The 27522-nt window shown below is 38.4% G+C and overlaps 1 protein-coding gene across 1 annotated transcript; it reads left to right on the top strand.

Moving 5' to 3' along the window:
- Nucleotides 1-2465: 2465 nt before the first annotated feature.
- LOC125235843 lies at nt 2466-27522 on the top strand. The gene is given in 11 exon segments (XM_048142452.1): nt 2466-2494; nt 18803-20612; nt 20615-20670; nt 20753-21034; nt 22049-22352; nt 22683-22970; nt 23503-23515; nt 23518-23673; nt 24279-24478; nt 24871-25058; nt 25473-27522. Coding segments are annotated over 11 exon segments (3582 nt in total). The 5' UTR covers nt 2466-2480; the 3' UTR covers nt 25744-27522.

Raw genomic sequence — 27522 nt, 5'->3', positions numbered from 1 at the left:
AGTAATTGTTGGCGTTTAATTGCAACTCGCAGCTGCCCGGCGGTTAATCTAAATGTCAGCTATCAATTCATTGCCAATAACGACCCAAGGACGACGTTTACCCGATCAACTGGATTGAACGGATGGCAGTTCTTGATGGCCCAGTCGGAATCAGAGTAGATAAAGTGACTGCATTAATCTACAATCTTAAACTGACACTCGGGATTACTTAGCGCTCCTTAAATCTCACTAATTACTGTTCCTGACTAATAGGTCCTATTACCGACGTACTTAACGATTTATAGTACTCGCTCCAATCTGCTTTAAAATGTCCTGTTTCAAAGACTTTATAAGCCGATTAGTGTTGAATTACTTAGTCTGATTTTTTGTGCACCGCTAAGGAATGTAAACACAACGAGAAAACTGCATCACATTCTAAACACCGCTGCGAATGGGAACGAACGTTATGGTTGAATACCTGAGCCACGTGTTTAAAAAAAAAGATAACTGCTGGCGCGTGTTTCCACCAGCCCGTTGCGTTTTTTTAAGGCAAACACCGTAAGTGTTATCTGCCATATGCCACCGACGCGTGCCCTATGACGGCCCTCGCCTTGAGCCAATCAGCCAACCGTTACATTAATTACTTTCAATGGTAAAATTGATGTAAAAATTGGTTCAAAATATGTATTAATACTTTTTATGTAGCAATATCAATCCGAATCGTGTCGTTAAAACGAGGTAAACAACTATAACATGCACGTTTAAATAACATTTACATTTTTTCAATCTTTACGTAAACACATTGATACTTTTTATCCGTTATAGAGTATGGCCGGCAACAGACGAGTCTTAATTTTCATAATCTTAAAAAAAAATTGTATGCAAACTGACACTGACAGATCTGTCAGTGTCAGTTTGAACTGTCAATTTGCATACAATTTTTTTTTAAGATTATGAATTTTTAAGACTGTCTGTTGCCGGCCTATATTCTATAAGCCTTTCAACCAAAATCCAACTTCGAGGTTAGGCCGATATTACATTATGATATATCTATGATCATAGGTCTTTATGCCTCCGTTTTTCTTCAACGTGAAAAAAGGACGGCATGTTGTCTATGATCATATTTCCTTGATAGTGTATTATCGGCCTTAGACTGACATTACCATATTTCATATTTCGAACGTACATCGACACTCCATATTTGTCTTTGTTTCCCGCCGGGGCGTACATTAGCGCGTTCATAATATTTATTTAGATTGCATAAAATATCTGCATAATGGATTTTCGTGTGTTACGCCTTATTAGATTATCACCTTCGGTTGTGTAATATTGAACTTTCACTGCATTGTTAATGGGTGCGGAAGCAATGGTACGACACTCTGCCTTTCGGGCATTTCCGGATTCGGATCAGCATTGATAAGATTGAACAAGATGACGTCCCTTTGCGTGCGGTACCATAGATAAGGAAATTACTTGATTCAAGGCTCGGAACCGGTTTATTTTTTACCGGTTAAAACCGGTTTATTTCGATTTTACCACAGAATATATAATAGTACAAGTACAGAAGGCCCACTGCTTTGATGTTCACGAAATGCCGCCTTTTAAATGCCTACAAAATCCTAACAAAGAAACGAGCCGCACGTGCGCAGCGTCGGACGATAGGGTTGCCTATTAAAACCAATTATTACTCAGATAAAATGTTATACTATTATATTCCAGTCTGGGGTACTTTCTGGGTATATATACAGTATTTATATATTTTTGTGTAAGTCCCAACATCACAAGCCTTCTCTTAAATCTGTGTAAGATTGTCCTATTTTATTCATGATGTCTATTTAACTAAGTATTATTAGCCATTCACACGTGGACATCGCATATAAAACTTTAAAAAAACTCGCGACGTAAAGTAACAATAGAAAGTGCGAACGTGCGTTCTATGAGAACGCGCGCCACCCCTGATTAGGCCGCGAACTCGCGGCCGCCAGCATGTACTTGTAGCGCGGCGATAGAATCGCGGGTTAGCCGCCCCTGATTTTACTCCGAACTTTGTAAAGAACGCGAAGGTCATGAGCGGCAAGACGCATCGGCGCCTCGTAAATACCTATTTTCACGCAGCGACTTTTTTTGTTTGGTTAGAACAGTATTACCTATCATACTGCGGAATAAACCGGTTTATTTTGTTCTAAACCGGTTAATCGAACGAAACCTTTATGAAAGCGTTCCCCTAAAAACCGGTTTAAAAGTAGCGGTTTTTCGAGCGAAAACGAAAATTAAAGGTTTTGCCCCAAGTACATGATAACGGTTTGAAAATTTAACCGGTATCCGAGCCCTGACTTGATTTTTGACAACTCAAAATGGCCGAAAATAAAAACGATTCGACCCTGAACTGCTGTCAAACTTCGATTTTGTGCGAAGTGTATTTTCTGTACTGTAGGACTGCTTATTATTTATTATCCTGCGTCGGAAGTCGGCAAGAAAGAAACAGTGTCGAATATGGACAGATGTTACGAAACCGGTAAGGGTCTTTGGGAATGCATATGTGATAAGGGGAGCGGGCCCACTTAGAAACTTATACAGGTTGATTTCAAATGTTAATATTTTATGAAGTGTGTAATTTTTTGTTACAAAGTGAATGTGATTTGAACTTAGTATGATACTGTTATCCAATGGTTTTGTCAATCGGTTTAAAAAATAGGAAAACTCGTAAATCTCTTATCTCATTTTTATATTTGGTATAAACGTATTTGGTATAAAACAAGAATGCGGCCCATCTAATGGTAAGCTGTCAGTGTAACCTATGACTGCTTGCAAATTTAGAGTCTTAACTATGTATGTGCGTTAATGTTCACACTGGCTCTCGTTGATCTACTCGATATCTGACAGCTTTACCACACCGGCAAAAATACAACATTATGCTATGAGTAGGTTCTTCTATATTTCCGTTTTTTACTTTACCTTAGTGTAGCATATGAATTAAAAGTTTTGTTTTATATTTGCCTTATTGTACATTCATTAGCGTCTCATAAATTACAGATTATAGTAAATTAACTTATTATTAATCATGTTTGCTCGTGAGTCAGTGCACGTCACCGCGAGTAATTCCAACAATGGGACAATACAGGTACAAATGGCCGTGTTTAATCAAATGTGGGCCTAATTAGCCACGATTACGAAAACCTTGAGTTTTACTAATAAATTAGTAAATGACGCGCGTCTTTAGTCAAATAGAAACACAGCTTATTGATTTAATTAGGTATATCTATAAATGAATACCTATCCAATCCGTTAACCCTAGGAAATTTAAATTCATTTTGTCGGGTTAACGGATTGGGTATATTTTTTTAGGAGATTATAGCATTAGGTACATATTAGTATAATTTACACATCACGATATTTTTTGTAAGATTTTTCGTACCTACCGAAATACCAGAAACACAAAAAAAAAATAGTTCAAGTATAGCATTTTTATTTCAATCCGTTATATCGGCGATAGCGGGATAACTTGGAGTACTTAGACTCCTTTTTGAAAGATTAGCCAGATGTTGCTCCAAACAGGGATGAGTGGAAAAAGAGGGGGGAGGCCTTTGCCCAGCAGTGGGACACATTAGGCTCTAAATAATAATAATAAATAAATAATTTCAATCCATTACACTACTTTAAAAAAAAATCCCAAAAACTAATTTGATTATCCCTAGTAATCTACTTGAAAAAATATTAACATTACAAATTTCGCAAAGGTCAGCTTAAGCACCCTGTAGACGCGCTAATCGTCGGGCCGGGAACCCGAGCTCACACCTGGCGGTAACCATAGCGATCAAATCACAACCGATGACACTGCGCACCGATCGATATTGTAACGGTTTTATTCGAAATACCTCGATACAGAACGAATTTCGAGTGGGACATGAGGGCCAATTAGGGCATATTTCTTAGACGAGGAAACAGTAGGTGAATTTAAATAAGTTAACATTGTTGTAAAGGTTTTTTTTTACATTTCTTCTTGAACAAAGGCAGGTCAAATACACTTCATAGTAACACGTTTTCAAAATGATATTACATTATGTCCACCTTTGTATACATTTTGATTGAGTATTTTATTCTCTAATGTTAGACCTCTAGAAAAGGTCATTAAAATACTTATTTAATAGTTATTTGTTATACAAGGGGGCAAAGTTGTATTTTAACGCCGAGTGTGGAATTGAAAAACGAGTAAGTGAAAGGATTCTATAGTTGAACCACGAGCGAAGCGAGTGGTTCGAGAATAGAATCCTGAACTTGCGAGTTTTTTAACACACGAGAAATAAAATACATTTGCACCCGAGTGTAACACAAAACTTTTCCCCTCACTATAGCGAGGAAACTACAACGCAAAAATGCGTTTATCACTGCTTCCAGTAGTTCCACAGGTGGTAAATCATCTTTTTAGGGTTCCGTAGTCAACTAGGAACCCTTATAGTTTCGCCATGTCTGTCTGTCCGTCCGTCCGTCCGTCCGTCCGTCCGCGGATAATCTCAGTAACCGTTAGCACTAGACAGCTGAAATTTGGTACCAATATGTATATCAATCACGCCAACAAAGTGCAAAAATAAAAAATGGAAAAAAATGTTTTATTGGGGTAACCCCCCTACATGTAAAGTGGGGGCTGAATTTTTTTTTTAATTCCAATCCCAACGTGTGATATATTGTTGGATAGGTATTTAAAAATGAATAAGGGTTTACTAAGATCGTTCTTTGATAATATTAATATTTTCGGAAATAATTGCTCCTAAAGAAAAAAAAAGTGCGTCCCCCCCCTCTAACTTTGGAACCATATGTTTAAAAAATATGAAAAAAATCACAAAAGTAGAACTTTATAAAGACTTTCTAGGAAAATTGTTTTGAACTTGATAGGTTCAGTAGTTTTTGAGAAAAATACGGAAAACTACGGAACCCTACACTGAGCGTGGCCCGACACGCTCTTGGCCGGTTTTTTACTAGATTCACCTACTTTTATCAATTTTAAAGCAGTTAATTTGACTTTAATCAAGGTCAACTTACCCACTAGTGGATAAAATGCGTTTTTACCCGCTGATATTAAAGGACAAAACACGTGTTTCCGAGCTAGTGAGAGGAAAAATCATTTGCAGCCTTCCGATAGATAAGCTTTACGTGTGATTACATTTACAATCATTCAACAAGAATTTTCTGGTAAAATGGTCCTTATTGCAATTGAATTATAGAGCCCTTCTGTGAAAGAAGCAACGTATTGTCGATCAAATAACAACCTACGATGACACTGCGCAGCTATCGATCCACACTATATAGTCAGGGACCAAACGACCTCTTTTACAAAAAGTCGTCGACATCTCTTCTAAATACCTAAAACAGGTATGGATGTGTTCCTCGTTATCTCCAGATTACGAATTGACCTGTTTTAGTTTATGGAGGGGGGACGGGTTGAGAAAAAGGGGGAGAAAGATGGCGGCCGACCATCATAGATATTTATTCACATCTCGAGTCCTATGCCACCAATCTGTTCGTGCAAGGTGTCGTTTGAAAGCTTATTAAACCTACTTTAATTGTTTTTAAATAACTATACTCATAAAAGTAACCGTTTACGAAATATTTGAAAATATGTGTTTTTTTATCGCGCATTAATTGCACAAGTACTAGAAAAAATGCGTCTAACTCAATAAACAATAACTTTACCGCAATTGATGTTATTATAAAATTTTCGCGTCTATTCATGCTCTTTCTAAAAATATATGTTTCATTGGTATATGATAATATATAACCATGTAATTACGAATTTGGTTTAGCAGGAGTCACTCTGCCCGGTCGCAGAAATGGGCGCTGACCGTAGTAAAGTATTCAATATTTTTGAGGTCCTATTTTACGGATCCATATGCGAGAGGTATCGTTTCAAAGCTAATTAAACCTACTATATTTTTTTATAAATAACTATAATCATAAAGGTAGCTGTTTAGAAAATATTTGAAAATATGTGTTTTATAGACCATGAGTCGCACAAGTACCTACTGGTAAAAAATGCTTCTTAATCAATAAACAACAACTTTCCGGAATTGATGTTAGTATAAGATTTACGCGGAATTTTGTGTGCTTTCTAATAACATAAGTTTTATTGGTGTATGATATTATATAACCAAGTAATTACAAATATGGTTAAGTAGGGGCCACAGCGCCCGGCCACGTATGGATGCTGACCGTCACCAAATTTTCTATATTTTTCAGATCCTATTTTATTTAACAGGAATCTTTTGAAAGCATATTATGCGTACTATCATTGGTTCTCAATAATTTTAGTTGTAACTGTAGTAGCTAACAAAATATTTGAATATATGCATTGGAACCGATGTGAGTAAAACATGCTTCTAGCTCAATGAATTATATTTTTTCCGCAATTGATATAATAACAAAATAAACGGTGAAATGTATGACCTTTTCAAATAATAAGTTTTGTCAGTATTGTATAAAGAATTAATGTTAATTTATCCATCATACTCACTGCGCACCGTCATATACATGGATGACCATTTTCGTTGCCGTTTTCATAATTTTTAAGATTGTATCTTGGTGCATGACCAATAAACAATAACTTTACCGCAAATAATGTTATGATAAGATTTACAGGACATTTCATATGCTTTCTAAAAATATAAGTTTTATTGATGTATGATATTATACAACCAAGTAATTACGAATTTGGTTTAGCAGGTGTCACTGCACCCCCGTGACGTAAATAGGTGCTAACCGTCGCCTAATTTTATGTATTTCTCAGATCCTATTTTAGCGATCAATTTGTGAGAGGTATCATTTGAAAGCATATTATGCGTACTATCGTTACTTTTTAATAATGTTAGTCGTAATTGTAGAAGTTTACAAAATATTTGACAATATGTGTATTTTTACTGTATATGAATAGCATTCGCACTGATACGAGTGAAACATGCTTCTAGCTCAATAAATTATATTTTTCCGCAATTGATATAATAACGAAATGAACCGCAAAATGTATGGCCTTTACAAAAAATGAGTTTTGTTAGATTTGCTTAAACAATTAATGTTAATTTGTCCACCATACCCACTGCGCACGGTCAATCGTCATATAAACGGATGTCCACCGCCGTTGCCTTAATTTCTTCATCATTTTACAGATTTTATTTCACTGATCAATTAAGTATATAAGTAAATTCGATACGTGATAGATTATATTTATTATGAATATACGATTAGTGAAATAAAATCTGAAAAATCATGAAAAAAGGCAACGACGGTGGACATCCATTTATATGATGGTGCGCAGTAGGTGAGCTGAACAAATTCAAATTAATTGTTCATGCAATACAAACCAAACTTATTTTTTGTGTAAGTCATACATTTTCCGTTTATTTTGTTATTATTTCAATTGCGGAAAACTATAATTTATTGAGCTAGAAGCGTGTCTTATCAATGCCAATGCTATTCATGCACAGTAAAATACACATATTACTAATCAAATATTTTGTAAACTTCTACAGTTTCGACTTGAAATATTAAAAATAAAGATAGTACGCATAATATGCTTTCAAGTGATACCTCTCACAAATTTATCAGTAAAATAGGATCTGAGTAACGTAGAAAATTTGGCGACGTCAGTCAGCACCCAATATCGTGACAGGGCGCAGTGACACCTGCTAAACCAAATTCGTAATTACTTGGTCATATATAATCATACACCAATAAAACTTATATTTTTAGAAAGCGCATGAAATTTCGCGTAAATTTTATAATAACATTAATTGCGATAAAGTTATGGTTTATTAAGTTAGAAGCATTTTTTATCTGTATATGTGCAACTCGTGCTCGAAAAAAAACCCATGTTTTCAAATATTTTGTGAACAGCTACCTTTATAAGTATAGTTATTCAAAAATAATTATAGTAGGTTTAATTTGCTTTCAAATGATACCTCTTACATATGGATCCGTAAAATAAGAACTTAAAAATATTGAATACTTTACTACGGTCAGCGCTCATTTTTATGCGACCGGCGGAGTGACCACTACGAAACAAAATTCGTAATTTAATGGTTATATTATCACTTACCAATAAAACTTATATTTTTAGAAAGCTCATGAATAGTCGCGTAAATTTTATAATAACATCAATTGCGGTAACGTTATTGTTTATTGACTTAGAAGCATTTTTTACCAGTACTTGTGCGATTCATGCTCGATAAAAAACACATATTTTCAAATATTATGTAAACAGCTACCTTAAATACTATAGTTATATGTAAACAATTATAGTAGGTTTAATTATCTTTCAAACGATACCTCTCACATATGGATCCGTAAAATAAGACCTCAAAAATATTAAATACTTTACTACGGTCAGCGCCCGTTTATGCGACCTGGAGGATAACCCCTGCCAAACAAAATTCTTAATTATATGGTTATATATTATCATATACCAATGAAACTTATATTTTTAGAAAGAACATGAATAGACGCGAAAATTTTATAATAACATCAATTGCGGTAAAGTTATTGTTTATTGAGTTAGACGCATTTTTTACTAGTACTTGTGCAATTCATGCGCGATAAAAAAACACATATTTTCGAATATTTCCTAAACGGTTACTTTTATGAGCATAGTTATTTGAAAACAATTAAAGTAAGTTTAATAAGCTTTCAAATGACACCTCGCACGAACAGATTGGTGCCATAGGACTCGAGATGTGAGTAAATATCTATGATGGTCGGTCGCCATCTTTCCCCCCCTTTTTCTCGACCCGTCCCCCCCTCCTTAAACTAAAACAGGTCAATTCGTAATCTGGAGAGAACGAGGAACATATCCATACCTGTTTTAGGTATTTAGAAGAGATGTCGACGAAAATCGTGAAGGAGACGACTTGTGGCCAAATTGGCTCTAGACTAATAACGGTTTTCCATTAAACGGGGACGTGGATCGATACTGGCGTTTCAATAGGGACAATCAGGACATACGACCTAGATGCGGAACAGTATTAATAGTCTCATATATAGATAAGTATACTTAGAACTTTACTTATGTAGGGGCTTTTGTGATGAATATTCATATCTCTTATTTACAATAGACAATTTGTTGATAATGCCAATTGGAGTCTATACTTATTTATGAGTTTCAGTCGGTAAAAAGGCTTCGTAAAAATCGGTAAAAACTTACCTAAATATTTCTAAATATATAGGTAAGTACACCAATTTAATAATAGACTTGTTAGAATTAGCAAGTGTAAAACATAAAAATGGCATCAAAACTTTTTTACTTTAGCAATTAACATCAAATTAATGTTACAAGGCATCACTCCCTCAAAAACTAATTTAAAATTCGAATAGCTCAAATCGAATTTCGAACCAACTTTTTTTACGCAAGGGCGCGTGCCATACAGCCAAGCGTGGCGTGGCGTATGGAGACGAGCAGATGACACGCGACCGTTATGCCAGGTGCACTTTATACTCGTACCATAGACAATAATTATTGTAGCGACATCTCGTATCGTATGACGTGCGTCACTTTTCGCTTTTTAAAACCCTTCCTGTTTCTGAATTAAGACATCGATTTTCTTGTAAATTTTAGGTAAGTATATAAAGTTTTCGAAGCGTCAACATTTTTTAAGAGGATATAAAACAATCTGAAATATTATATGATAAAACTTATTGTAATGTTTTGGCAGCCGTTTTCTTCAGTAGAAAAAATGCGCGAAATGTATGATGTCGCAAAGGTTGAAACTGTACCTATGTCAATTAGGTAACTATAATTATTATGCTTGTCATAATGCTAATGTTGTATTTGTATGTATTAGCATATTTTAAATGTAAAAGTATAACGTATTGATGTTTACATTATGGTTGCGTAGTTTAAATTTCTCATACATAATTATTTGCTGAGTGAATTCCTCAACATAACAGCATTATCACTAACTTCAATACCGCCATATTCTTTTTATTTATTACACTCCTTTTAAGGCGTGCAAGGTGCCTCGCAGATATTTCAAAATTGAATGCAATAAATTCGCAGACGTCATCTGTTCTCGTTTCCAATAGCAACCTAACTACGATAGTTTCAGCTGCCTGTCATGAATTTATCGAACGAGTTACTTTTACGGTAAAATTCAATAAATGTAGCATCTGTTGTTTTCCTTATTTAAGCTTCAGGTGCTCCATTAGTTTAGTTAGACATTGTTGATGTTCACTTGTTTAAGTTGTTGTTAACTTTATTCACTACATTTGCAGATGCAGATCATGCAGATGTTATCATATCTTAACTCGTTAACTCGACTTGGTGACTTTAGGTATCTACTATTAATTATTATGTAAGCGAGTATGTACAGTGAGCTACGAAATTGCATGGACAAATTATGAATGAATTTATTGATGAAGTCGTCAATACATGCTAACTAAAAATAATTTAAACAAAAACTTGACACAGAACGACCTAGTGCCAAACTGAGTTAAGCTTATATTGAGGTTTTTTTTTTAATTAACTTATTATTTGTTACTGCAGAACAGAAGTCTTGCTCAGCTGTAGCATTAACTAAGAAATGTATTTCTGTATATATTATCTCCTCAAAAATTACTACCAAACCACTAATTAAGATCTAGTCACCAAACAGCATAGTGCTGCACTGATTATTATCACTCCAATTCCATAAAAATGAAGTGATTTCACGCAAAGCAATAAAAAGCCAGTTATTAGAAATGGATTCTCCGCTAACAAGAGAGCGTATAACGTAATCTAAGCGATGTAACCCGTCGCATAACTAATGAACCGAGGCCGAGCGACTCCGATATGCTTTCGCCGATTGAGTGATTCCATTCCACATTTAGATATTAATATAAGCTTTGGTTATAGGGCCAATAATATTCAAGCGATAGAGATTGTATTTTCCATGCTACTGTTTACAGCTCCACCAGGTACTCTGGTACTTATACCAGAGTACTTCAGAACTTCATCAGAACGTTGACTATGACTTTATCGTGGTCCATAAACTCTCTTTTCATTCTCCCGCCTCGCCCCTTCACGTTTCTGATTCTCCTTTTAATTTTTATTCAATTGCCGTAGCGTTATTACAATTTTTACGCATAAGTATTTTGTTTGTTGTTTTGCAGTTCGCCAGTTCGTGGGTCGTGGGTATATGAGTAACTAAATAAACTGTTGATAAATGACACACAAAACTTCGTAGAATTTTACTTGAGCTCATGGCAAAATTTCAACTATTTCAGTGTTTATGCCTGTGGATATAATTTAAGTACCAAAAAAAAAAACATAAGACTTACAAATCTACTTACCTACCTACCTATTTAACATGAGGATTATTAGTTTATTATTGTTCGCAGGTTCTTAGGTATACGGTACCTAGTGTACCTATCCATATGTGAAAGAACGATCAGGGGGTCAAAAATCTTATAATTATCAACCAATACTTATTAAATAAGATCTACTAGAAAATATATAGGTACTTACTAACGAAGTACTAGGCAGAGTTCAAAAGTCTAAGAACAATGACACTCACGAAGTAGTTATATCATTGTGTTGGTGCTCAAATTCAATGTCACACCATTGAACAGGCAAATTGCAGCATTGTGTCCACTCAAGCGGCGCGAAACGAAAGAGGTGGAAGTGCGCAAAGGCTGAAGGTGACACATTCTACTTTAGATATTCGTTAAAAACTTTAGGTCGTTTACTAGCTTTTGCCCGCGGCTTCGGTCGCGTTAGAAAGGGATGAAAAGTAGCCTATGTCACTCTCCATCCCTTCAGCTAGGTATCTCTAATTCTCTACTTAAAAAACACACGTCACACGTCAATAGATACGTCGCTCCGTTTTGCCGTGAAAGACAGACAAACAAACAGAACACTTTCCCATTTATAATATTAGTCATCATCCTCTTTGCGTTATCCCGGCATTTGCCACGGCTCATGGGAGCCTGGGGTCCGCTCTGACAACTAATTCCAAGATTAGGCGTAGGCACTAGTTTTACGAAAGCGTCTGCCATCTGACCTTCCAACCCGAAGGGTAACTAGGCCTTATTGGAATTAGTCCGGTTTCCTCACGATGTTTTCCTTCACCGAAAAGCGACTGGCAAATATCAAACGACATTTCGCACAGAAGTTCCGAAAAACTCATTGGTACGAGCCGGGGTTCGAACCCGCGACCTCCGGATCGAAAGTCGCTCGCTCTTACCGCTAGGCCACCAACGCTTCCCATTTATAATATTAGTATGGATTTAAAACTACTTACAGTACCTATCTGCTTGATTACTAATTTAACTGATTTGCCACACCCTGTCATCAGAGTTCAAGTTTTTTCCGCGGGCGCTTCAGCCGTACATTGAACTCCCTGTTGTTTTTAGGGTTCCGTACCAAAAAGGTACAAAAGGAACCCTTATGGCGCCGCTCTGTTTTCTGGGACTATGCCCTACAGTAAGTAGTGTGTACAGATTTTAAGGGGTCAGCAACTCGCTTGGAACTCCTCGAGTCCGGTACCCTACTCATGAATGCCGTATAATTATTTTCCACTGTGTGGTACCTATTCGAAAAAAAAACACGAGTGAACGACGAGGGTTCCGTTTTTCCTTTTTGAGGTACGGAAGTACGGAACCCTAAAGAAAACTTATTACTAACTTGTACATGAATGCAATAAATGATTATTGATTATGATATACAGCCAGCATAAAATAGATAAAGTGACCAAATGTCCTATTGTTCCTAAGAAATGTGTGGTGCAATATATTTGGCAACATAGGTTGTCAATGTCTCTTTGAATCTGATAAGCATTGATCACAGACCAACCCCTATAGACATCTATTACAAGACGACTCGCTGTGGCCAGCCTTCCTAGTATTTGCACTGATATAAGCGCGGGCGCTCGCCGTGCCCGATCAGTATCGACCAAGTAACAGACCCGAAAGCAGCGCGTGTTTTTCGCACAAAAAAATTGGAAAAGGGTATTTTGATGCCTTAAAGATGTCCACCTGTAGTGTGAAATGGTGTGGAAAGGTAACAAGAAGCTCAAATTTAAAAACAGACGGCATTACATTCCACAAATAAGTCATATTTATAATTTATTCAGAGCCGGCATAGGTCAACTTACATTGGCCACTTACGCGTCAGTAGAGGGACAGTCATACTTCTGTCCCTTTTCATCTGGCGCGACTGCCCGCCGTCCTTGAAACGGCCAATCACAGCGCGCTTAACACATTCCCCGCCCGCTCCTCGCACCCCAAACACTGGTGACTCGTATCGCGAACCAAATATGACAAGACTGCCACTCTATAGGAGGTTCTCTGTGGCATTGATGTACATACATACACTGTGCCCCTTGCGAAAAAGTTATAAGAGAGATATGTACCTACTGGGGCTACTGGACACACAACAGGGTACTTCAGTATACCTAAATTGTTAAGCTATGAGTATTCGTATGAGTACGTGTTATCATGGCTTTGATTGGCATTTAAACTTTAAATTAATGTACATGTACATATATTCATATTTTCTGGCCTTTATTTTTTTGATGAGTGTTTTGGGAATTTAGAGAAACCTCTATCTTATCCACATAATGGACGCCGGGATGTCCCGAGGGGACATCCCGGGGAAGGGGACATCCCGGGGAATTTTTCTGGCCTATTTTTAAATTTATTAAAATACAGTATTCACTATTCAGCCACTAGGCCCACTAGGCCGTCTAATATATGAAAATTATTTTAGTATTCAACCTCGTCTATAGAAACACGTTTTTAGCAGGTGCACTAGGTACCATACTGATAATGTAACTAAGGTATGTCTTTGAAATAAAAGGAAGCTAAATACTTCCCTTTTTCAAAGGCTAACTGATAACCGCTTGAAGGCGTTCAACATTGATAACACAATCGACAAGCTAACTTAACTGCCTTTTTTTTTTAACTGACAGTCAACTACATTCCAGGGGTTTTTAGAAACGCCTCGAAAAGCAGCAGTACTGTTGAAAGAAAGGTATATTCGGCTATAAAAGCTTGTTCCATAAATAAATTTTTTGAAAAAAAAACTTATTAATTTCTACTCTTTTTGGTCAGAATGTAATTAAATACATTAGCACTAGGCCTATAATGTACAACAAGGGTGTTAAGGTGAAATAGGTCAATGATACAGATCGTGTCCTTCACAAAGTCACGTACCTGTGTTCGTATTGTCATACAATTAAAGGTTAAATTTGTCAAATTCGCATGTCATCTTTAATGACACGACATGCACTTGAAGGTTTTCAGTCTGGTGAAGGTTGGGTAAGATACAGGTTTCTAAGCAGCTACAATAGAGCCATTCATATCGGCTTATTTGTCAAATGTGGCCTTTAATAGTATGACAATACGAGCCATAGCAGGCGTCTTCGTGAATAAAACGAAGTGATTAATACTTATGAGGCGACTAATTATACATGCTGACCAAACAACTTATTGTTTTGAGAACTGGAACAGTCCTACTTACTGTCAATCTGCAGTGTTAAGTTGTTTTGATTTCATAATAAGATGTGGATCGACGCGACCCCACACAGTCTAAATATCATTGATGCTGTCAGGGAACGTTCCCGGGCCTGAAGTAAATCCCGGCACTTTTTTATACCATGTCGGTGGCAAACAGGTACACGGTCCACCTGATGGAAACACCTGCAACTAAACTCACATGCGCGTTGCCGACCCATTAGAAACTTGTACACCCCTTTTTAGGGTTCCGTAGTCAACTAGGAACCCTTATAGTTTCGCCATGTCTGTCTGTCCGTCCGTCCGTCTGTCCGTCCGTCCGTCCGTCGGTCCGTCCGTCCGTCCGTCCGTCCGTCCGTCCGTCCGCGGATAATCTCAGTAACCGTAAGCACTAGAAAGCTGAAATTTGGTACCAATATGTATATCAATCACGCCAACAAAATGCAAAAATAAAAAATGGAAAAAAATGTTTTATTAGGGTACCCCCCCTACATGTAAAGTGGGGGCTAATATTTTTTTTCATTCTAACCCCAACGTGTGATATATTGTTGGATAGGTATTTAAAAATGAATAAGGGTTTACTAAGATCATTTTTTGATAATATTAATATTTTCGGAAATAATCGCTCCTAAAGTAAAAAAAAGTGCGTCCCCCCCCTCTAACTTTTGAACCATATGTTTAAAAAATATGAAAAAAATCACAAAAGTAGAACTTTATAAAGACTTTCTAGGAAAATTGTTTTGAATTTGATAGGTTCAGTAGTTTTTGAGAAAAATACGGAAAACTACGGAACCCTACACTGAGCGTGGCCTGGTGGTGGAACCTGTCACCCATCGGAAATACCTCGGCAGGGAGCTCATTCCACAGCCGGAGAGGAAATTCCTTTGAAACCGCACGGTGCGCGACGATCTAGGTTGCACTGACAGCAAAATGTACTACTTAAATGGTAATTTTGACGTACTTATTAGAAAAGTCCCATTACCTAAGTACATATTATTATAGATAGGTCAAGTAGTTACCTACCTACCTAGAGACTGAATCAGATAAAGATAAATTGTCCGTTTCTTTTATCTATTTCCTACAAAAAATTGAGTAGCCTACTCGTTTTCACACTAAAAATAGTTATTTGTTATACAAGGGGGCAAAGTTGTATTTTAACGCCGAGTGTGGAATTGAAAAACGAGCAAGTGAAAGGATTCTATAGTTGAACCACGAGCGAAGCGAGTGGTTCGAGAATAGAATCCTGAACTTGCGAGTTTTTTAACACACGAGAAGTAAAATACATTTGCACCCGAGTGTAACACAAAACTTTTCCCCTCACTATAGCGAAGAAACTACAACGCAAAAAATGCGTTTATCACTGCTTCCAGTAGTTCCACAGGTGGTAAATCATCTTTATTACTAGATTCACCTACTTTTATCAATTTTAAAGCAGTTAATTTGACTTTATTCAAGGTCAATTTACTTTACCCACTAGTGGATAAAATGCGTTTTTACCCGCTGGTATTAAAGGACAAAACACGTGTTTCCGAGCTAGTGAGGGGAAAAATACGTTAACCCGTATCCCCTATCCAAAAGTGAAAACAGCTTTTAACTGTACAGTAAGTAACTCGAATTTATGTGCCGTCCGTACAATATTCTCGAAATTATGATTATTTCCTGCATCTAGGTCCTACAAGATTCATGACAGGATTCGACTTACAAAAAGTTGGCAATAAGTTGGCATAGAGCCTGTGCAGAGAGAAGAGTGGGTAAGGTACAGCGGGGCAAATCTCGACTGGGGGGAAATATAACTGGTCATATTTTTCCATATTTTACAATGTTTGCATTATTAAATAGAGTGTCCACCGGTTATATATGGTATGCGTGTTCAGTGGATAGTGTAATAATGGAAAAAATGTATTAGTTGCAATTGCCCCGGTATTCGCCCCGCTGTACCTTATGTAATTTTTCCTTATTGGTTCCATAACTCTTCTTTGTTTCAATATTTTTAATGAACTTAGTACATATTACAAATCTTTCTAAAACGCACTACTTTTTGATTTCACTGAGTTCCAACAAATGCGTAATGGAAGAAGGTTAGTTTTTTTGGTCACCCAATAATTAAATCAATATAAATTATCCATTAACGTAATAGCACTTTACAGGTTAATTATAAGTACCCAGGTATGTTAATAGTTTGCATCACAACTAGTTACTATTCTAAATCCTAATTCCATTGTCATCTCTATGCTAAACGTTTCGAAAGCAACGCAAGAGTGTCAAAACTAGTTCATTTAATATACAAGGCGTATGACGACATAATTCCTCTGACTGGTAGGTACTAGTGATTAGTGACTATTAGTGATTATTAGTTGCTATTAGTAGTAGAGTAGTGGTTCTTGTGGAATACGGGTCTATAAAAAAGAAGCTGTTACAGATAACGTTTTCAACTTTTTAGAGTGCCTCCACACTGTCCAACGACCGCAAGGTTTTTTCTGGTTTTGCACCCAAAGAAGGTTTAACCCATAAATAGGGTGTCGATGCCATATCATAGGTAGAGTCTTTTCAGAGAGAAGAGTCGTGGTATGTATTGAACCCCATACATTTCACGCCTCTTCTCTTTCCGAACAGACTCTATATACTTACTAGCGCCTACATATAAACTCCAAAGTTCGTCTAAGCCTTAGACTGCTGACACTGCGATCTGTTATTTATTTATTCCTTAGACTTTAAGGAATAAATATCAGATTGCAGTGTGGAAAAGCTAAAAACAAAATGATCTTTAGAAACAAGCATAAATGTATTAAAGACGCTTATCTATTTAATGCTATCATTTAATATACTAAGTATGTACTAGGTATTAGGCAAAGCACGTAGAAACATCCAGAGATTCTAAAATAACGATCATCGTTACATTCGTTACCATCATGAAACATAATAGATACTTACCCCACTTTATCTCATAAAATACCCCTATATTATTGTATCATCAGTATCCAGTTTCAGAAAAGCCTGTCACGACAACCTATTAAGATGCACATGTACAATTCTGAATTCCCGATTCCTATTTTAATCTTTAACCGCAGCTGCGGCCGACGTCCCGATAAAACTTTAGTCCTTACTTAGGTCATGAGCATAACAGGTAGATAGCTATCGAATTGAAAGGTCAACATACGGTTGAATTTATAAAAATGGAGATAATGTCATTTTAGTTATTAAAGGTTAAAGGCGTTAAGTGTCGCCAACTTGAAATTCTACCGCTACTTCCTATAAAATATAGATAAAATAAAACTTATAATTGAGAGGAAGATATACAGTAAGATATTTTAAAGTTACAACTTCCCTACGAAATTTTCTTATTTAATTATATTATTGCTTCTGTTACGAGAGTAAATATTGTAGTATTGGCTATTGAAAACTCACTTTGTGAACATACCTGAACAAATTTACCCAAAAAAGAATAACAGTAAAAGATTTGTACATATTCAAGGCCCAGCATTTACCTTACGCTCATAAATACCACACTGCCTTTTTTCACAGTTCAAGCCTACACGACATGAATATTTAAATAAGCAAATAAATAAAAGCCAGTGTGCACTATGCCCAGAAGCCACAGAGAATGTAGGTTTGTTTGTTTTATGAATCAGTCAGTGTCGAACAGTAGTTCGCTGCCAGTGCAAACAATTGAATCATAGAAAACCGCGAACGTGATGGCCAAGTTACACACTTTACATCGATCAGTATTGTACTACATAAACTAGATTGATTCCTTAAATAATGCCTTAGTGTCCATATGGGACAACAGTTTTTAAATTACCGATTGAGTTTCATTATCAAAATAGCTTGAAATGAAATAAGCCAACATAAAGGCCTGAAGCATATTTAAGTAAAAGTACCTAAGCAAACTTCTCTCATTTCAACTTTTTTTTTTCTAGAAACCTTTGACCAGTCATTTTTTCTGTAAATATAGGGGAGCGCAGACGAAATCACAGTTGCCCGAGGCGTACCCTTGCACTGCGAAGCATTTCAATGGCGCTGCACAATAGATTCTGCAACGGTTTTAAACATCTGCCCGCGACTCCGCGTTCGTGATATGCCATTATTGTTATTACCTCGTGCCACTTTGCATGTTAAGAATTTAGTTATAATTTTCTACGCAAAATAAGCTTTTCATAACTTTTTCCCATGCGCACAAAAAACAAAACAGATAATTCCTCCTTAACCATAGAACTAGCCTTCACGCATGGCCGGCGTCTCCCAAATCATAGGCTTTATAATGGACCAAGAAATTACGTCATTTGGGCACGTCATTACGCGGCACCTTAGACACGCTTTTCCCACGGGTCATTTACATTTACTTTGTTCTTTGCAGGATGTCCAACTTCCAACGAACGCGGAGTAAAGTGTGGTGGGGAGATTCGCCGCCGAACATCGGCAGCCCGGTGGCGCAGCCAGCGGACTGGAACCACAACCGAGCCCAGGACGACTGGGAGCCACAGCTGCCGCACTGGATCGCCAACCAGCCCGAACAAGAGAGGAACGTCAGCGTCGAAAACATTGCTCAGCCCAATGCAGTTCAGAACCAGTGGCCTCTGCGCCACGGCAGCCCCGGCAGTCACAAGAGCCAAGACTCGGGGTTCTCGGACTCCGACAGCTCTCCACCGCCTTCACAATACTACCCCTCCCCCGAAGACTCTAAAAACAAATCTGGAAGCAGCAGCGATTCCAATAACAATGAAAATATCACTGTCAAACAAGCCATCGATTTTCAAAACACTCCCAGTCGAGACGTTGTTGATGCAAAAGTCTTAGATGTTAGTGGGATGAAAACGCCGGTACCCAAGCCGAGAAACCGAAGCAGCAGTCTCATACAGACTCCTTACGACTTGCAGAAATATTATGAAATACACAACGATGAAGAACATATGGAACTCCTAAAAGATAAAGAACATGAAGAGAAATATCCTAGCCCAAAGAATATTAACAATGAAGATTCGCAAGCAGATAAAACGTCTAAAAATATTACTCCTAAGAATGCCAAAGCTAGCGGTGGTAAAGAAATTACAAATGTTAATGTAAGCAATAAAGAAAATAACCCAAATAACAGTGCAATACTCAGAGATACCAAAGATGTACCGGTAAAAAATATAAATATGATTAGTCCGTCTAAGAAATATCCAGTAAAAAAGTCATTTATATCAAGTGCAGAGAGTGACAGTTCAAAAGTCATCAAAGTGGCTAAAGTTAAAGATTTAGAAACAAGTAAAAATAAATCTGATGAAAGTTTAGAATACATAAAATTAGCCGACAATAATGAGATCGCAGTTAATAACCAGCCAAGGAACAGAACTCCAATTTCCAACATATCTTACACACCAACAGAGAGAAGTACAGCAACAAAACCTGAATACAAACGTAGCATGTCCAATGAGGATAATGTTCCAATTACAACAACACCAAAATTCCAAAGAAATAGGTTAAACAAATCACTTAACTTTGAAGCACAAAGATTGGACCAGCAGATACTTGATATTCAAGACGGCTATCATTCTTTAGGATACATTGACGAGGAACCAGCTAAAGAAGACAAAGATGAAATCCATAAACCTGCCAATGCTTTGTTGGGCAAAAACATCATGGACAGTCTTCATCTTAAACCAACAAAAAAACCTGGCCCTAAAGCTAAACAACGAATGGCAACAAAAAGTGAAAGAAACAGAGATATATTCAGGATATTCCCAGGGAAAAAAGAGAAGCCAGGCGTCGTTGAAACTCATGCGGGTGGTATCTTAAATGGAAGCAGAGTACCCTCTCTCGGTCTGCCGAGGACACAGGAACAAAACTCGTGGGTCATTGTCGGTTACCCGGAACAAGAAATGTTACTTCCCAATTACAATGAAAGGTTAGTGGGTACCGATAGCGACATCAACTTAAGGAGTAAAGACTCGGCAGACGACGATAATCACTTCAGGATAAGTCGGATATCACCCCCACCACAGTTCCAAGATAAACTAAAAATCCCATATGACACAGATTCTAAGACTGACAGGAATTTAACACACGACACGAAACGGGAGAAGTTAAAAGACGATGAGCCAAATTTCTCAGAAGTCCAGTGTAATCTAGCTTGTACGTCTACTCCAAAAATGATAGCTCCCCATGAATACATGAAAGGGGTGCCACCAAGAGTTCCACTAAGAATCCTCGTAGAGTGAATCTGTTAGAAAATTTTAATAGCGGGTAAACAAAAAGTTCTATTCTCTGTATTATTCTCCAATACGTGATCTAACTGGCAAAACTAATTACTTTCTTTTTCTTACAGCTTAGTATTAAACAATCAAAATGAAATTCTATACCGAGAGAGAAGCATAGACCAGACAGCGTTGGAGCGGCTATGTGAAAGGAAGCCAGAGCCGGTCCAATACTGGCTGTGCGACCTGGTCGGGTCGTGTGAGAACGAGTGCATGACGACGCTGCAGAGCAAGCCGCTAGGCGCGGAGATGAAGGCCCTGGTGTCCGCTAGCTCTGCCACTATCACAGGGAATATTAAGAAAGTGCAGACTCATGGACAGATTATTGTGCATCAGTACAGTGATGTCATCCGGTAAGTGTGGACTCCTAGTTTCTTCCTCGAGTGATAATTATTACGGGTTTTTGTATAAGGTACAGCGGTTTGTATCGACTGGGGGGGCATTGTAACTGATCCATTTTTTCCATTATTATGATGTTGAGTTCTACATGTATCCACTGAACACGCCTACCTTATATAACCGGTGGACACTCTATTTAATAATTAAAACATTGTAAAACAGAAAAAAATGGATCAGTTACAATGACCTCCCAGTCGAGATTTGCCACGCTGTAGGCTTAATCTTGGGCTTTTATTAGTCAAATCTTCTAAATCGTGTTTCAAATCTTACGTTATTTAGAAAATTCTTTCTTCTTCTTCTTCCTACCCTTATCCCACGTTATGTGGAGTCGGTACAACATGTCTTCCTCTTCCATTCTCCCCTATCTCTCGTCATCTCAACACTCACATCTTTCTTTCTCATGTCCTCTTTCACACAATCCATCCATCGTTGTTTGGGTTTACCCCTCCCTCTCCATCCATCAACATTCATCTCCAACATTCTTTTGCCTATATGACACTCATCCCTCCTTATTACATGACCGTACCACGCCAACCTGCCACTCCTCATCTTTTCCGTTATAGGCGCAACTTTCAAACTTCCCCTAATATACTCATTCCTGATCCGATCCATTCTGGTCACTCCACACATCCATCTCAACATTTTCATTTCCGCTACTCTCCTTTCATCCTCCACCTTTGTCGCCCAGCATTCAGATCCATACAATACAACAGGCCTCACAATCGTCTTATAGATTTTCCCCTTAAGTTTAAGGGGCATCCGTCGATCGCATGTTGTCCCTGAGATCTGTCGCCATTTCATCCATCCCGCATTTATTCTATTTTTCACGTCACGGTCGATGCTTCCGTCATTTTGGAATAATGACCCAAGGTACCGGAAGTCGGAGCAGACTGGTAGGTATACACCATTTAGAAAATTCTTTATCGTATCCATAATTTTATAATTTACCATAAGTTTTTCTTTTACAGGCAATTAGAAGCCAACACTCCAAATGAAGAGCAGATCTGCCTCCTAGTAGCAAACATCAACGAGTTCGTCCTAGCACACAGCATAACCCTGAACACGAAGCCTCCAGGCGAAACACCAGAACGATGGGACAAAATCAAAAAATCCCTACAACTATACTTGCAGAAACTCATCGATATAGGGGAAGACGTGAAGGTGGAACTGAATGAGAGCACAATAGAATGCAGTGTGGTGCTGAAGCATTTGGAAGCGCTGAGTGGGATTTTCTTGGAAACTACCAAAGCGGTTTTGGTACAGCAAATGAAGGTAATAATGAACTTAAGTTACCTACAGACTATAGCTAGGAGCCTAACTAAATTATTTACTCACACATTCTTCTCTCAAGCAAAGACGAAATTACGGTGAAATGATCCACTATTTTCTTGATCACAAATCTCTCTAAGATGTTTCCATTCACAACCGAATACCATTTCCTAGTGAGGCTAAGTACAAAACTGATGCTGGAGAAAGGTCAGAAAGCGTTCCTACGTTTTCTCTGTAAAAAAATATATGGGTACTATCCATATATGTAGCCAACACAGTTTCTGCTCGGCGTGTTGGGCTTCAATATTAAATTCTACATTTAATTTGTTTCAGACTCTAGTCTCAATCATCGAAGAGCCACCATCTGACATGATCCTAAAGAGCACTCTCACATCCATCGGCCACCTGGCCATGCTGAACGACCGTTCCGAGAGCACTCTCCACGAGAAATGCTCCAAAATCATGAAGAGCATCACAGAGCTACCGTTCGTAGAGTGCGGGGTGCCTAGAGCTTTGCTGACGGCCATCATTGAGAGCAATAAGAGCTCTATTAAGGCACTGTCGTTGAGAGCGCTGGCTACTGTATGTGTCAATGGGGACGCGGTCAAGCAGTTTGAAGAGGTAAGACTTTAAAACCCCACGTCGTATAAAAGCTTACCGCTGATTCAGTACCTATCCATGTGCTTTTTGTTGCTGAGATTTGTTTGTTGGTTTTAGCTCCTTTGCATTTTTCTTTAGAACATCGTCATTCAAATAACAGTTATACCCTAACAAAGAAAGATATAGGCACAGTATAATAAAGAGTACTATCGTACAGTATGGCCACTCCTTCTCCCCGCTGAAAGTGCCGCCCACCCCCTCTCGGTTACCTCACAGTTACCGCCTGTCAAAAACGCGAACAGTCGACCTGTCATATCTCACTCATACAAGCATGGTACGCGTTCACCTACACGAGCTTAGACTGTGTGCTAGGAACGCGCCTCTTTCATATATTTCATCGCCAGTGTCCGAGATGTGATATAGGTTTGGACCAGTGTTGGCAGATTTAAAGAATACATTTCATTTCAAAAACTTAAAGTTTTAGGGATCTAAGTATTTTACATAATTTCAGATTTAATAATATATTTCATCATATATCTACTTCCTTCCGCAGGGTGGTGGCATCGAGATCTATCAGACATCCTTTCGGACAAGAACAACCCTGAGCCTCAGATGCGTGAAGCCATCACGGTTCTCACGCAGATCACCGCGCCCTGGCTTCGGGGCCACTACGATCTAACCCAGCTTCATGTATATTTGGATACCATTGTTGAGAATATCACAGGTAAGTCGTCTAATCTCGACAGGTTTATTTACTTCTGTAGGGTGGCGGCTTTTATATCTTCCCACACATCCTCTTGGACAAGGAAAACTCTGAGCCTCAGATGCGTGAGGTCATCACGGTTTTCACGCAAATTCCCGCGCCCTGGCTCCGAGGGCACTACGATCTGACGCAGCTTCAAGTATACTTGGATACCATTGTTGAGAATATCACAGGTGGCTCATCTACTTTACTCTAGATTTCTGTAGGGTGGCGACGAGAACCACAGTATTTTGTTGGTTCCATGGTTGCAATCATTGTAACCTAACTAAATCGTATACACCGCAGGATAGGTAAAGAGTGAAAGACCTATCCCACTTTTTCTGATTTCGTCGGGCATTTGTTCCATCTTACTCGTATCCCGGGCTACAGCCAGCTATTCTCCGCCAAAAAGATTTGGCTGACTGTGCATGATTAGGGGGGAATCCTTTTGCTGGAGAACCTTTCTTATTAAGAAACCTCTCTTTCAGCACCAAAGTTCATAGTTCTGGTTTATGGTGTCTCTTTACACCCAACGACCTCTTAAAAGTGCCAACCACATACAACTATTTTTTTTCTTTTTTCATCAGGCATCCTGTCCCGCACGGAATGCTGCCAGCTTCTCCTGCTCTGCACGGCGTGCCTCGTCAACCTGGTGCGAGAGCTGGAACTGGAGCAGCAAGGAAACAAGCAGTCAGACATCGTGGCAGTCATCACCAAACATCGCACTACAGAGCGACTGCTCGACGCTGTGAAAAGGCGGGGGCCTAACATCTCGGTGTTCCTACAGGTAATATAGCTACGATATGATTGAGAAGATATAAAGAATAAGATACTGAGATGTGTTATGTAGACGCTTTAACACCTTCTTCTGTAATAAAAGTAAAAGAAAAACGTAGCAAAACATTTTTCATATCAGTGGTCCTTCGAACCGGATCAAGCTTACCTATACTCCAAAATTGACTTGTTATGTCACCAACACTAACAACCCAGCATGTGTCAAGTGTCAAATAGTTCAGCACCACCCCACCTCAGCAATAGACCACCTTTCATGAAAATTTAGTCTCCCGCCTGCCCGCACAGTTTCTTTGTAACCTAACCTAACGACGCAAGCCGTTAGTCTCCCACCCTGCCCGTACAGTTCCTTTGTAACCTAACCTAACGACGCAATTTTTGTTCCAGGAGCAAACCGCCTCATATCTAGCATCCCTCTCCCGCGTGCCGCGCTGCGTGCTAGCGCTATCCTGCTCTTGGGCGACGTGCGCAGCGCTCGTGTGCTTCGCACGCGCCGCGCCCGCGCACGCCCCTCGCGCCGCCGAAATGCGCGCGCAGGCGAGGCTGCACGCGCACGCTGCTGAGGCTATCTCTAGGTACGTCACTGATTGGTTACTGGATGCGACAGTGTTTTTTTTTTTCGGTGTGCGAATGCTGTTGTTTTATTTATCATCCTATTTTGAGGCGCGTGACTCTCACCTCCCAGCTTCTTCCTTTGTGAATGAAGAGGAAGGTGGGAGAGATGCTTACCCACTGAATTCCTACCGGGATTCCAACAAGGGCTCAAGGGCCGTTCTGGGGGCCACAAGGGCTCGCGAATTGAGTTGAAAAGTTCTTTTGCGTGCACAAGAACAAATAATATAACCATGAATCATATTGAAGACTTTGGAGTACATTTGGTGCACTCCTATCTATTAGGATTTTCTTTGTCCACAAACTATCAGTAGGTAATACATATTCAGATTCCAAGATATAAGTCCTCAAATTCAAATAATATTCTTTGTCCACAGACTATCAGTAGTCCCAGACGTCGCGCACCAGATAGTGCAACTCGAAGGCGTCCCGCACCTAACCCGACTGGTCAGGCTGCAGCGGACCCGCCCGCATCTCGACGTCGACCCAGACCAAACTCTCATCTACTGCCTCAAGGCACTACGGACAATATATAAACACCATCCACACGCCTTTGCGGATATGCAGACCGAGGTTGATGAGATGATTAAACCACATTTGATGGAGTCTCTCATGCTTTTCTCGGCTAAGCAAGAGAGCTACGTTTAGACGCTTTTTAGTCATATATCATATTACTTGTACGGTCTCTACTTAGAAGTATAAAGCCTCCGCCACACATAAAGCTTTTTGATAGCGTAGCGTCAGCGGAGCGCAATGATAGCGGTGCGCCGGAGGAACGCTGGTTCCGCTCGCAATCCGCGCTCGTTAGTTTCCGCCGGCGTTCGCTGGGCGCAACGCCATCAGCGTTCGTCCGGCACACCGCTATCATTGCGCTCCGCTGACGCTCCGCCTACGCTCTCGAAACGCGCATGTGTGGCCGAGCTTTAAGCCCGACCAGACATCTAAAGGCGCTACGAAAGAAGCACCATCCAATTAAACTCTCAAAAGTACCTACATTTTCGCTAAATTGTATACTTAGGACTCATGGGCTATCTAAAATATTTAGCACTACCAGCGTTTCAGTTGAAAACTGGGATTTCAGTATACCTAGTGACTTTTTATGAGCAAAATGTATTTTATTACCTTAATTTTTGTACCTACCTACTTGATTCTATTTTAAAATAGTCTTAATTAAGACTCCGTTTTTTATACTCTATCTATTAAAATCGATCTGGGAGCATTTTGTAATTAAAAGTTCGTCCCTCTGTTAGGTACAGACTTATATATGCTACTATATTTTGCATGAAATCTACTTATTCTTAATTATGTGAAGAAATCAAATATTATTTTTAAGATAATGAATTTGTACTTTTAGTTTGTAAGGGACAATTTACACGATACGAGAACTCGCATGCGAGTTTCATTACATTGCAGTATTTGATTGTCGTGTTAAATTCGACATAATCCCCAATGTAAAATCGCATGCGAGTTCAAGTCCCGTCTGAAAAAGAACCTTTAGATTCATGAGCTTGAAGACGTAAATTATTTAAACTTAAGTAAGACTTATGATAATACGTAAATATCAACTACTTAAATATTTTAGATTTCTTTGTATACTGCTTTGTAAATACTGCTAGAACTGTGTTATTTTACCAGTATTATAAATGTACATAATTCAACACTAATACTCGTTTATTTCATCTTAATTTTACTGTTGACTGTACATATAACATATTATACATATATCCACTCATATTCAGAGGCCATACTTTATGAAATTACTATACTAGTCCTCGGTATATTTTAGTATTTAAGTAGAAGCATGCCTGATATAAAAAGGTTTGCTTTTGGCGACAATGGGGAAGGCTTATAAGAAAATAAAACTTAAAAGATGGAACCCGACGTTTTTATTCGAAAATGTACTTTTTGTAGAAAATTATACGAAGCCATATAAAGTCTGGCCCGAAATAGACTACGCGCCATATTGCGGAATTTCACTAGAACTAATTTCTTCATACTAAAGGAAACTGTCACCGCATACATCAAAATAACAGCGCCCTCTTGACAAGTCATATACTTTTGTCTTTTGGTCTTCCCCATTTATTTATTTCACAGTGACGATAAATTAGTAAGTTTTTTTGTAATATATTTTTTAAGATTTTTGTTCATTGTACGGCCTGTATGGCTAAACCTTTACAGTAAAGTCGTATATCTCCTCTAGTTTTATATTCTTAGGACTTTTGTAAAGTATAACTGCTTTTATAATTTATATAACCTTGAAACCACCTATGCCTACGGATATATGACGTAGACTTTATATCGTAGTCTGTAAGATATTGTTTAGACTATATTATGTATAGTCTTTTATTGTCAAAACGTCGCGAGAGCAAGTTTAAGCTGTGGTGTTCCCACAATGTTATCTTTATTCAAATAAAATATATTATGCAA

This window comes from Leguminivora glycinivorella, chromosome 18, assembly GCF_023078275.1.
Source record: "Leguminivora glycinivorella isolate SPB_JAAS2020 chromosome 18, LegGlyc_1.1, whole genome shotgun sequence".
Classification (NCBI taxonomy): domain Eukaryota; kingdom Metazoa; phylum Arthropoda; class Insecta; order Lepidoptera; family Tortricidae; genus Leguminivora; species Leguminivora glycinivorella.
Note: the sequence above shows the minus strand (reverse complement) of the source record. Positions and strands in the feature narration are given on the sequence as shown.